The sequence below is a fragment of the Conger conger genome, chromosome 19, assembly GCF_963514075.1.
Source record: "Conger conger chromosome 19, fConCon1.1, whole genome shotgun sequence".
NCBI classification, from domain to species: Eukaryota; Metazoa; Chordata; class Actinopteri; order Anguilliformes; family Congridae; genus Conger; species Conger conger.
Genome location: NC_083778.1, coordinates 7,920,828 through 7,934,354, shown reverse-complemented (window position 1 = coordinate 7,934,354; position 13,527 = coordinate 7,920,828). Strand labels below are relative to the sequence as shown.

The following is a 13,527-nucleotide window of genomic DNA, read 5'->3' as shown; positions in this document are numbered from 1 at the left end:
CAGTTGGGCAGTGTGCGGGGGCAGTTTGGCAGTGTTTTGGGGCAGTTGGGCAGTGTGAGGGGCAGTTGGGCAGTGTGAGGGGGCAGTTGGGCAGTGTGAGGGGGCAGTTGGGCAGTACGCACATTGATGTTGCACCCTCCCCTGTAAGGCAGGGCACACGGGTCTGTCTCCATGCACAAGATCCCGTCACCCTGGTAACCAGCGTTACAAATGCACCTGTGGACAGTAAATAAGAACAAACCAAATTCAGTAAAAGTCACTTTCACCCAGCGAGTCTCCAATTCCACTTACACACAGCACAGTCTGTCACTTAAATGGTCGGCATTTATACAGCGCCTTTATCCAAAGCGCTGTACAATTGATGCTTCACATTCACCCATTCACACACACGCTCACACACCGACGGCGATTGGCTGCCATGCAAGGCGCCAACCAGCTCGTCAGGAGCGTTCGGGGGTTACTTGAGTCCACTTCCCAGATTTTGCGAGAGGTTCCGGGTTTTTACCCGTTTCTTTAATCCGGCCAAGTAACCCCGCTTCGTGACACGAGACCCAGAACGGATTTTTTCTCCCCCCCCTCCCCCCCACTGTGCTCTCCCACTCGCTCGACCTCGACACGCTCTCCCCCGGCGACCGTAACCGACCGCTCGGCCAGGCTCTGACCCGGCGACCGTAACCGATCGGCCAGGCTCTGACCCGGCGACCGTAACCGACCGCTCGGCCAGACTCTGACCCGGCGACCGTAACCGACCGCTCGGCCAGGCTCTGGGGGGGGGGGGGGCTCACCTGACCGCTCCCCCGTTGAAGTCGCACGTGGCGTGGGCGTGGCAGAACTGCACCCTGGGCCCGCAGGTCTGGGTGTGGCGCTCGCAGAACCGGCCCGTGTACCCTTCCTGGCAGGTGCCCGGCTTGCAGGACCCATCCCCGTCGGGCCGGTTGTCACACTCCCCGTGGATGCAGGGGCAAGCTGAGGGGGGGGGGGGGCGGAGAGAGTCACCCGCGTATACGGACAGATTTGGTGAAGCGGCGTTTCGTCGTATCGCATTACGTTACGTTATTTGGCGTCTGGCAGACGCTCTTATCCAGAGCGACGTACAGTTGGTTAGACTAAGCAGGAGACGATCCTCCCCCTGGAGCAATGCAGGGTTGAGGGCCCAACAGCTGTGTGGATCTTATTGTGGCTACACTGGGGGATCGAACCACCGACCTTGCACGTCCCAGTCACGTACCTTAACCACTACACTACAGGCCGCCCATGGAGGTGAATGTTATGTTTTTTAAAACATTGACCCATTTTAGTCCCATTATAAATTTATAAATAAATAAGCTTTACAAATAAACACGCAGGTGAAGACGTAGCCTTGTTAAAACTTGTTCGTGTATGGCTTTCTGACATTCAGAAGGAACAAACTACAGTTTAGTCCTTATGTGTGTTCTGTGCACAGACATGCCGGCATTGGTGTTAGCCTCTCTTCTGCCCCCGGTGGTCAGTGTATGCGCTGCAGGTACGGTGTGTTTTTTTTTGTATTTACTTTTGTCACAGCCGGGTCCATATTTGGTGGAGCTGGAACACAAGTGGCAGCGAGAGCCCTTGAATTTGTCCTTACAGACACAGGTCCCATTCCCATCGATCCCGTCCATGCACTGAAACACACACAAGCACATACACACACATACACAAACACATACACATACACATACACATACACATACACCACACACACATACACATACACACACCACACACACATACACCACATACACCACACACACACACACACACACACACACACACACACACACACAAACACCACACACACACACATGCATCAACACCACACACACACACACACGCATAAACACCACACACACACACTCACACACACACCACACACACACGCACACACATGCATAAACACCACACACACACACACACGCGCATATGCATAAACACCACACACACACTCACACACACACATACACATACACCACACACACACACACCACACACACACACACATGCACACACATGCATACACACCACAAACACACACACACACACACACGCACACACATGCACACACATGCATAAACACCACACACACACACACACACACATACACACACATGCATACACACCACACACACACACACACACACACACCATACACACACACCCACCCACACCCACACACACACACACACCACACACACACAGAGGTTCTCAATAAGGAAGCAGTCTCAGTCTTCTTAAATTAAAGCTACATTAAAATCATTTACTTTTAATAAAAGTTGAAGGAAAGCCTAGATTGGCACAATAGTCTGTTTTCATCAGAAAAGTATGAATTCTTCTGGCCTTATATTTATTAATATATTTTAAGGCTGTACAAGGCTGCCACTATTGCCTTGTTATGCATGAATAACAACGCAATATAATTCAAGTTTACCTCATTGCGGAAACATTCATTTATGAACATTGCGGCTCGCTTTGCACTGTACCATATGTGGTGCTGCAGTATATAATTGGGCCCCATATCTTTCCATTACTGGCTGGATGTACTTCCTCTGTCTGCCAAAAGGACTTAATCTGTGGAAGAATCTCCTGAAAGCTGAACCTGAGGACCCACCTGGCCCTGCCCGGAGCAGGGTGTGGTGAAGCCCCCAGGACAGGGGCTGCAGTCTGGCCCGTAGAAACCCTTACAGCACATCAGGGTCTGGGGGAGGCAGAGGTCACACAGGTCATACAGGTCACAGAAAGGTCATACAGAGGTCAAATAGAGGTCATGCAGCTCACAGAAAGGTCACACAGAGGTCACACAGCTCCTAGAAGTGTCACGCAGAGGTCGCAGAGCTCACACAAGGGTCATACAGAGGTCAGGTAGCTTACAAAGGTCACAGAGGTCACGCAGCTCACAGGAGGGTCACACAGAGGTCGCAGTGCTCACGCAAAGGTCACACAGAGACTGGAGAGGGGAGGCTTACGGTCAGGGTCTCATTGCAGAAGAGAGAGCAGCCAAGTGTCGGCACGACGACGCCGAGCACGTTGTCTCTGAAGACGCAGCTCCTGGCGAGCTTGATCTGCGCGGTCAGAAGAGCGGGGCGTTAACGCGGGCACGCGGCCGAGCAACAGACACACGGAATCAGCAGCACAGCCGAGGCAGTCTGCGCTCACCGCGGTAACGCCAGAGGGACAGGATGACGCCGTCAATTCGGAACACCGGACACAGTTGACCTAGGCACACAGACAAAAAAAACACCCGTTGGCAACTTCCAATCGGATAAGCACTGAGACCCTCCAGCAGATAACAGCTGAAATGAGAGGCATCAAAGTGTAACCCGTTGAATACAAATACAAATGAAAACAAATCCATTTTCGCTTTAAAAATGAATAAATCAGTCATATTGTTGCGGCTAATTCACCAGCTTGACTGAAGGCCGTTCTGTTCTCATTGCTGTCACAGCCCAGGTTAATTTACTCCTAATAATTCCTTGCATTTATATCACACTTTCTTCACCGGTTGGTGACTCAAAGCACGTTACAGCGACGAGGGGGGAAGCTCGCCTCACCACCGCTGTGTAGCGCCCGCCTCGTTCCGGAAAAAGAAATGTTCTATTAACCGAATGTAAAATGTAAATCCAAAGTTGTCCCTCCAACACACCGTGACGACGCTGGACTTCTGAACGTCACATCTCCGGGGCAAGATGGGCTGGATGGAGGCAGGGATGAGAACTCCGTCCACCGAGTACAGACGCCCGTTTTTGGCCTGAACGTCTGCCTCAAGGATTGCCGCTCCGTTAACCAGAATCTGCCCCTGTGAATGGGACAGCCAATTAGAATCTGTTGCCAGGTCAGATCGACACAGTTTATTGGCAGCGTTTATCAGGCTCTCGTCTGTGGGACTGTCACCAGCCAATGCCGGCACTCGGGTTGGAGTCAAGTCATCATTAGAGTTTAAATGAATTATTTTGGAAACCTATTGAACAAGACGGCCATTTTATCAATTCATGATTTCACGAATCAAGCCAAACTTTGGACAGGTCATGGACCATAAGTCTGCAGCAGTCATCACACACACAGTTTTGATACTTAAGATTGAAATTTCTGCTTCCATCCACCTAACAACACAACTGGACACACACCAATCGTCGGCCTTACATTGCTGGTCACGTTGAATGTGAGGACTTGATTGGCCATCGTAACAGTGCGCGGATTTGACGCAACGTTGACAACCTCCAGCTACAGAACGGGATAGAACAGAAAAGCGGATTCACTTCTTGCCATGGACAAAGTCCCTTTGAATGAACTGCTTTGAGGAATCAACGGTGTTGGAATCCTCTGCTTTAAACTCACCTTCACAGACGGGATTATGTGGTTCCTCGCCAGCTCCAGAAGTTTCGTTTTACCCTAAGATTCACCAAAGAAGAAGAGAATACAGTCACAAGCAACAACAGTATTTGGCCGCTGTCTTTCATCATTGCTTTCTCCTAATGTGAAATTTGTTGATCTCACGCCGGTGCAGCAACGCTCCAAAACAAACATGTTTTCACTGAGCGAATTATACAAGTACGTGGTCTTCCGGAAAGTTCCGTCGCCAAAAGTGGACTGTCGACTTTGGGGGGGGGGGGCATGCCGGATGTGGGTCGAGGTACCTGGTCGGAGAGGAGGTAGTCCAGGTCCGCTTGGTTCATGGCGTCCATGGCTGCACTGGTGGGAGCGAACAACGTGTACGGGCCCGCTCCCTCCAGAAGGGACACCACGTTGGCTTTCTGCTCCGAAACCAAACACGCGTCAGCTTTCTAGGTAGACAACAAATACCGAACTACTCTGGTTCTACTTGTGCCCACCAGTTCAATACCTCAACTGTAACCTGCTCGATGCAACCGAGTGTTTGCTGTGATTGATCTCTTATTTCCTTCCTTTTTTTAAATCATTATTTTCCTTTTTTTTTCTCCAAATTTGGTAGCCAATTGTACCCTGTCTAATTCAATTAGAGCTAGTATTAGATACACCGCCCACACCCCATCCATCGGCGGCCCTACGAGAGCGACACGCCTTCTTCAAGCCATCTCGCCACATGCTGGTAACCGTGATTCCGAGGCGCTTTTTTGTGCGGCGATCTACTAACCCTGGATCCCTCCCCCTGGAGCAGCGAGCCAATTATGCTGCTCCACGTGAGCCGGCCAAACTTGGCTTTTTGGCAGGACCGAGAATCGAACCCCGGTCCCCGGTGTGCAACTGCAGCAAACTGCAACCACAAGTCTGCTGCGTCTTAGCCTGTTGCGCCACCGCGGCTCATTGGGAGTGTGTTTTTAACCTCAATGCAGTTTTTAGCAGTTCAACTTCTGTAAATGACCACAAGTGGCACAAGGCAAGAAGTGAATAGTGTATAGAATATTTTACTTCACAGAATAGTGACCTAAATTTTGGGTCCTAAATCCTTGGGGGAAACGTGCACATCGAAACATACTTTTCAAGAGAAAGGCACCCTGAAATAATAACGATAATGGATGGACGCATTCATATCCAACTTGCCATGTCTTCTCATCATCTCAAGAAGAATTTCTCACTTTCTCAAAGTAGGGGAAACTCACCCCAGCCACCACCATTTGTAGCACCCGTCTGGGTGAAGCACGGCGGCCATTTTGTGCCAGAGTGTGCATTCAACAGTGGAAGGAAGGAATGATTTCGCGGTTACCACAGAAACTGTGAGAGCAAGGGACGGTACAGTACCTCTAATAAGCTCCTAAACTTGTCAAATTTCCCATTGTCCGAGAGAATCTTCCTCAGGTTCTCCTAGAAAGAACACAACAAACCAAAGACAATCAGCACCCGGTTCAATGACAATACAGCTCATTCCTAGCATAAGTGGCAAGGGCGGTCGCCAAGGGGTTACAAAGGTCTATCAAAATCCGTGCGTTGTGTCCCTTCCCAGTCCGTGATCGCGAGGGACCCCGTCCACATTTCTGCCAATCGCACTGGGTGTCTGTAGATCAGTAGGTCAGTGGTCCGTAGTCAGTCTGAAAAACACGGATAAGCCGCGTTGGCGGTCAGCCTTTAGCCTGTCCCCACCTCTTTCTCGCTCTTCACGGTGGGAGCCACGCTGTCCATCAGCTTGTTGATGATGTGCACGACTCCATTGGAGGCGATGACATCAGACTGCACGATGTCGCCCTTCTTCCTGCTGCCGTGGATGCGGATTTTCATCTGCTGATCCTGCCATCAATTACATATATAAATACATAAATAAATACATACGCGTAAGGCCAAATGCCAGAAATGGACTGCTTTTTGGTAACGTTAACCCGAACGCATCACAATGGCACAAATGCACTTAGCTGTAAAGCCATACACTGTATGGACTGGTCTAATGCCATGGTTGTCACCAGCAGTAAGGGTATGGGGTGGGTATGGGGTGGATACAGGGTGGGTATGAGGTGGGTATGGGCTGAGTATGGGGTTGGTATGGAGTGGATATGGGGTGGATATGGAGAGGTCTACAGTACTGCACTTGCACTTCCTCCTCGTGAGCGGGACACAGGAAGGAAGGGCATCTGAGCACAGACTCCTCTGAGGAACCTCGTGTCACACATCTTTCCACATCTTTCCTAAAAGAGCGGTCGTCTGTAAAGACACCCATCCCTGCGAGGTCATGAGAACATTATCCGTGTTGTGACACAGACGTCTATCGAGAGCAACCGCTCCCAAACGACCACTCGGAATATAAACCAGTCATTACAAAAGCCGTCGGTACTGTAGGGCGCGTGATTGAGTCTAAAGGTCAAAGGTCAGGGTATGTGGCTGTTTCTAAAACGTTGCAAGTTTCTACGCCTCGGACTGCGGAGGCAGATACAAATGGGATTGTCAAGATTTGGAGAGGATAACACCCCAGGGGGTGTCACACCGCTGACCTCATCAGTGGTCACGGTCTCCCCAGACTTCCCGGTCAGGGTGTAGTAGATGTCGCCCTTCTTCAGAGTCTCCAGGGACAGCTCTCCTGCTACCACGTGCAGCTTACACAGGTACTGAGCGTTCATCTGGTCCGCCAACAGCGTCTTCACCTTTTAGAGCATGCATTACATAAGATTACATTACATTACATTACATTAATGGCATTTGACAGACGCTCTTATCCAGAGCAATGTACAGTTGATTTAGACTAAGCAGGAGACAATCCTCCCCCGGATCCTCGCCCGGTTAAGGGCCTTGCTCAAGGGCCCAACGGCTGTGCAGATCTTATCGTGGCTACACCGGGGATCGAACCCCTGACCTTGCGGGTCACAGTCATGCGCCTTAACCGCTACGCTACGGGCCGCCCCACACGAGACACACACACCAACACAGGCCTGACCAGTTCAGACCAGCTCCCAGCTCAAGCTAGGTTTTGAAACAGCTGGTAGCCGGGATTTCAAGCCAGCCATAGCTGGATTTTTTAACCGGGGAGCGCTTTTCTTATCGCAGGAAAAAATCAAACCTGTGTGGTGGATAAAAACCCATAAATCTGGTGCTCGACACACAGTTTTTCTCTTCTTTATTCTCTTAAAGGAGCGACTCGGGAGTGGTGTTCCTGGAGCTGAACATCTCACTCCGGTCTCTCTGAAGGCCGGCTTCACTCACCGATGTGCCTTTGAAGCCCTTGTTCAGGGGAATGAAGACAGTGAAGGGACCCAGAGAGGAGAGAGCCCAGGACAGGGTGGACTCTGAAAAACAAACAGAGGGAAAGGAGTGAGAGAAAGACGGAAGGGAATAGCAGAGAGAGGATTGCCGAATCTGAATTATCGGTGTGTGACAGACAGGAGTCAGGGAGAGCTGAAAGATAAGAGGTGTGTGTGTGTGCTATGTGTGTCTGTGTGTGTGTGGGTGTGTGTGTGTGAGTGCACGTGTGTGTGTGTGTGTATTGTGTGTGTGTGTGCGTACCGAACAGTGTGATGGCGTTGGACAGCTGACCGGTCCACTGGCCGTTGGGGTCGGTGTTTAGGTCCTGCAGTCGCTGCATGATGTTGCCGTAGCAAACTTTCCCATTGCCGATGTAACCCTTGTTACACGTGCACCTGCAAGAGTGAGAGTTAATGCACAGCCCTGTGCACAATTACAGTCTCAGTCCCAGCACTGTAAATGCCACACACACACACACACACACACATACACTCTCTCTCTCTCACACACACCCACGCACACACACACACACACAAACACACTCACGCCCACACACACACTCATGCTCACACACACACACACTCACTCACAAACACGCTCACACACACACACACTCATTCACACTGACACTCTCACACACACACACACACACACACACACACACACACACACTTTCTTGCTCACACACATTCTCTCTCTCACACACACACACACAAACACACTCTTGCTCACACACACTCACTCTCTCACACGCACACACTCACACACACACCGGCACTCTCGCTCACACACACACCCACACACCCACACAAACACACACACCAGCACGCTCGCTCACACACACCCACACACACACTCTCGCACACATACACACACACACTCACTGTGCAAGGCTGGGCCCTGTTGTGACACACACGGCATCCTTGCTGCAGTAGCCTGGTGTACATGCATCCTTCAGACTGCAGGCTCCAGACGGTGTCAGGTTGTCGAACCCCTCCACACACTCACAATGAGACTGGGAACAGAACCAACACCCCACTGGATCTCAGCTGCGGAGCAGTGTGTCTGTGAGCTGCCCGTGTTTCACACAGGCCTCTCACTTTTAAAAAGCAGAACTGAAGCACTGAGTAAATATTTGTGTAAATATTTTTGTAAATATTTTTGTGCAAATATTTTTGTGCAAATATTTGTGTAAATATTTTTGTGTAAATATTTTTTTAAATATTATGTGTAATTATTCGTGTAAATATTTGTGTAAGTTTGTGTAAATATTTGTGTAAATATTGTATGTATTTGTGTAAATATTTCGTGAAAATATTTGAGTAAGTATTTGTGCATAAATATTTGTACTTAAATATTTTTGAGTAAAGTTTGCGCATTTTTTAAAATATTGTGTGTAAGTATGTGTAAATATTTGTGTAAGTATTTGTGTAAATATTTGTGTAAATATTTTGTGTAATTATTCGTGTAAATATTTGTGTAAGTGTTTGTGTAAATATTTTGTAAGTATTAGTGTAAATATTTTTGTGTAAATATTTGTGTAAATATTTGTGTAATTATTTGTGTAAATATTTTAGTGTAAATATTTTTGTAAGTATTTGTGCATAAACATTTGTGTAAATATTTTTGTGTAATTATTTGTGTAAGTATTTTAGTGTAATTATTTGTGTCAATATTTTTGTGTCAATATTTTTGTGTCAATATTTGTGTAAATATTTTTGTAAGTATTTGTGTAAATATTTGTGTAAATATTTTGGCTAAGTATTTGTGTAAGTATTTGTGTATTTGTGTCAATATTTTAGTGTAAATATTTTAGTGTAATTATTTGTGTAAGTATTTGTGTAAGTATTTGTGTAAGTATTTTTGTTAATATTATTGTGTATTTGTGTAAATATTTGTGTAAATATTTTTGCATAAATATTTTTGTGTAAATATTTGTGTAAATATTTTTGTAAGTATTTGTGTAAGTGTTTGTGTATTTGTGTCAATATTTTAGTGTAAATCTTTTCATGTAATTATTTGTGTAAGTATTTGTGTAAGTATTTTTGTTAATATTATTGTGTATTTGTGTAAATATTTTAGTGTAATTATTTGTGTAAGTATTTGTGTAAATATTTTTGTGTAAATATTAGTGTAAATATTCGCGTAAATATTTTTGTGTAAATATTTTTGTAAATATTTTTGTATAAATATTTTTGTAAATATTTTTGTATAAATATTGTTGTATTTGTGTAAATATTTTGTGTAAATATTTGTGTAAGTGTTAGTGTAAATATTTGTGTAAATGTGTTTTGTGTAAATACTTGTGTAAATATTTTTGTGTAAATATTTGTGTAAATATTTGTGTAAATATTTGCGTAAATATTTCTGCGTAAATATTTCTGCGTAAATATTTGTGTAAATATTTTTGTGTAAATATTGTTGCATAAATATTGTTGTATTTGTGTAAATATTTGGGTAATATTTTTGTGTAAAAATTTGCGCGTAAATATTTTTGTGTAAATATTTTTGTGTAAATATTTTTGTGTAAATATTTTTTTGTAAATATTTGTGTAAATATTTTTGTGTAAGTATTTGTGTAAATCTTTTTGTGTAAATCTTTTTGTAAGTATTTTTGTTAATTTTTTTGTGTATTTGTGTAAATATTTTTGTGTAAATATTTTTGTGTAAATATTTTTGTGTAAATATTTTTGAAAATATTTTTGAAAATATTTGTGTCAATATTTTGGTGTAAATATTTTTGAAAATATTTGTGTAAATATTTGTGTAAATATTTTGGTGTAAATATTTGTGTAAATATTTTGTCTAATTATTTGTGTCAGTATTTGTGTAAGTATTTGTGTCAATATTTTTGTAAGTATTTTTGTTAATATAATTGTGTATGTGTAAATATTTTAGTGTACTTATTTGTGTAAGTATTTGTGTAAGTATTTTTGTTAATATTGGGTATTTGTGTAAATATTTTAGTGTAATTATTTGTGTAAGTACTTGTGTAAATATTTGTGCAAATATTTTGGCTAAGTATTTGTGTAAGTATTTGTGTAAATATTTTAGTGTAAATATTTTAGTGTAATTATTTGTGTAAGTATTTGTGTAAGTATTTGTGTAAGTATTTTTGTTAATATTATTGTGTATTTGTGTAAATATTTGTGTAAATATTTGTGTAAATATTTTTGTGTAAATATTTGTGTAAATATTTTTGTAAGTATTTGTGTAAATATTTGTGTAAATATTTTGGCTAAGTATTTGTGTAAGTATTTGTGTATTTGTGTAAATATTTTAGTGTAAATATTTTCATGTAATTATTTGTGTAAGTATTTGTGTAAGTATTTTTGTTAATATTATTGTGTATTTGTGTAAATATTTTAGTGTAATTATTTGTGTAAGTATTTGTGTAAGTATTTGTGTAAATATTTGTGTATTTGTGTAAATATTTTAGTGTAAATATTTTAGTGTAATTATTTGTGTAAGTATTTGTGTAAGTATTTGTGTAAGTATTTTTGTAAGTATTTTTGTTAATATTATTGTGTATTTGTGTAAATATTTGTGTAAATATTTTTGTGTAAATATTTGTGTAAATATTTTTGTAAGTATTTGTGTCAATATTTGTGTAAATATTTTGGCTAAGTATTTGTGTAAGTATTTGTGTATTTGTGTCAATATTTTAGTGTAAATATTTTCATGTAATTATTTGTGTAAGTATTTGTGTAAGTATTTTTGTTAATATTATTGTGTATTTGTGTAAATATTTTAGTGTAATTATTTGTGTAAGTATTTGTGTAAGTATTTGTGTAAATATTTTTGTGTAAATATTAGTGTAAATATTTGCGTAAATATTTTTGTGTAAATATTTGCGTTAATATTTTTGTATAAATATTGTTGTATTTGTGTAAATATTTTGTGTTAATATTTGTGTAAGTGTTAGTGTAAATATTTGTGTAAATGTGTTTTGTGTAAATACTTGTGTAAATATTTTTGTGTAAATATTTGTGTAAATATTTGTGTAAATATTTGTGTAAATATTTGCGTAAATATTTCTGCATAAATATTTTTGTGTAAATATTTGTGTAAATATTTTTGTGTAAATATTGTTGCATAAATATTGTTGTATTTGTGTAAATATTTGGGTAATATTTTTGTGTAAAAATTCGCGCGTAAATATTTTTGTGTAAATATTTTTTTGTAAATATTTGTGTAAATATTTTTGTGTAAGTATTTGTGTAAATATTTTTGTGTAAATCTTTTTGTAAGTATTTTTGTTTATTTTTTTGTGTATTTGTGTAAATATTTTTGTGTAAATATTTTAGAAAATATTTTTGAAAATATTTGTGTCAATATTTTGGTGTCAATATTTTGGTGTAAATATTTTGGTGTAAATATTTTTGAAAATATTTGTGTCAATATTTTGGTGTAAATATTTGTGTAAATATTTTGTCTAATTATTTGTGTCAGTATTTGTGTAAGTATTTGTGTCAATATTTTGTGTCAATATTTTTGTAAGTATTTTTGTTAATATAATTGTGTATGTGTAAATATTTTAGTGTACTTATTTGTGTAAGTTTTTGTGTAAGTATTTTTGTTAATATTGGGTATTTGTGTAAATATTTTATTGTAATTATTTGTGTAAGTATTTGTGTAAATATTTGTGTAAATATTTTTGTGTGAATATTTTGTGTAATTATTCGTGTAAATATTTGTGGAAGTATTAGTGGAAATATTTGTGGAAATATTTTTGTGTAATTATTCATGTAAATATTTGTGGAAGTATTTTGTGTAAATATTTGTGTGTTTGTGGAAATATTTGTGTGAATATTTTTGTGTAATTATTCGTGTAAATATTTGTGCAAATATTTGTGTAAATATTTGTGGAAGTATTTTGTGGAAATATTTGTGCGTAAGTATTTTTGCGTAAATATTTTTGTGGAAATATTTTGTCAGTATTTGTAAGTATTTGTGTAAATATTTGTGGAAATATTTTCGGTCTGGTTTGGGACTGAGCGAGGACACGTACCTTTCCAGGGCCGTCATACACGCAGCGGGCTGAATCCGCGGCACAGCCCCCGAAATCCGTCTGGCAGGGGTTCACCGCCATACACACCACCCCGTCGCCGCTGTAACCCTGGGCGCAGGTGCAGGAGTGCTTATTGGGGCCCAGGTGGGCACAGACAGCGTTTGAGTGACACACCTGCTGCAGGCAGGGGTTTATGGCTGACAGAGGGGGCAGAAAGATACTTCAGTCAAAAGAGATGTCTTTTTTAAACAGGAAGGTACAGGACAAAAAGGAAACCTCTTTTTTTAAACAGGAAGATACTTTAGTAAAAAAGATCTTTCCGTTTTTAAACGGGAAGATACTTAAGGAAAAGAGATCTTTCTTTTTTAAACAGGAAGGTACAAGACAAAAAGGAAAAGAGATATTTCCTTTTTAAGTAGAAACAAGGGATTTTTTTTTTTCCTCTGCGCAGTGTCACACGTGTACAGGAGAGTGACAGGGGGGCTGTGACTCACAGGCGCACAGGACTCCGTTTCCCTGGTAACCTGGCAGGCACCTGCACTGCAGCTGGCCCGTGAGCGCGTCCTCGCCGCAGCGAGCATTCTGGGAGCACTGCAGGGACGTGCACGCCGGGAGCTCTGAGAGAGAGAGCGTTACGGTCAATACGCACAGCACAGCGTTACGCTCATTACACACAGCACAGTGTTATGGTCAATACACACAGCACAGCGTTACGCTCATTACACACAGCACAGCGTTACGGTCAATATGCACAGCACAGCGTTACGGTCAATACACACAGCACAGCGTTACGCTCATTACGCACAGCACAGTGTTATGGTCAATACGCACAGCACAGCATTACGGTCAATATCCACAGCACA

At 41.9% G+C, this 13,527-nt stretch overlaps 1 protein-coding gene across 1 annotated transcript in view; it reads right to left on the bottom strand.

Annotated features, from left to right (window-relative positions):
• The window catches only part of stab2 (stabilin 2), a 54,630-nt gene that overhangs the window by 29,834 nt on the left and 11,269 nt on the right, over nucleotides 1-13,527 (bottom strand). The window contains exons 7-24 of the mRNA XM_061229058.1: nucleotides 13,159-13,281; nucleotides 12,665-12,861; nucleotides 8,538-8,668; nucleotides 7,915-8,048; nucleotides 7,615-7,697; nucleotides 6,909-7,058; nucleotides 6,070-6,213; nucleotides 5,731-5,793; nucleotides 4,650-4,766; nucleotides 4,351-4,404; nucleotides 4,156-4,236; nucleotides 3,659-3,811; nucleotides 3,172-3,231; nucleotides 2,982-3,077; nucleotides 2,627-2,713; nucleotides 1,532-1,643; nucleotides 786-966; nucleotides 123-216 (exon numbers count right to left, since the gene is read on the bottom strand). Of these exons, the coding sequence (XP_061085042.1) occupies nucleotides 123-216; nucleotides 786-966; nucleotides 1,532-1,643; nucleotides 2,627-2,713; nucleotides 2,982-3,077; nucleotides 3,172-3,231; nucleotides 3,659-3,811; nucleotides 4,156-4,236; nucleotides 4,351-4,404; nucleotides 4,650-4,766; nucleotides 5,731-5,793; nucleotides 6,070-6,213; nucleotides 6,909-7,058; nucleotides 7,615-7,697; nucleotides 7,915-8,048; nucleotides 8,538-8,668; nucleotides 12,665-12,861; nucleotides 13,159-13,281 (2,060 nt within the window). The remainder of the gene's footprint in view (nucleotides 1-122; nucleotides 217-785; nucleotides 967-1,531; nucleotides 1,644-2,626; nucleotides 2,714-2,981; nucleotides 3,078-3,171; nucleotides 3,232-3,658; nucleotides 3,812-4,155; nucleotides 4,237-4,350; nucleotides 4,405-4,649; nucleotides 4,767-5,730; nucleotides 5,794-6,069; nucleotides 6,214-6,908; nucleotides 7,059-7,614; nucleotides 7,698-7,914; nucleotides 8,049-8,537; nucleotides 8,669-12,664; nucleotides 12,862-13,158; nucleotides 13,282-13,527) is intronic.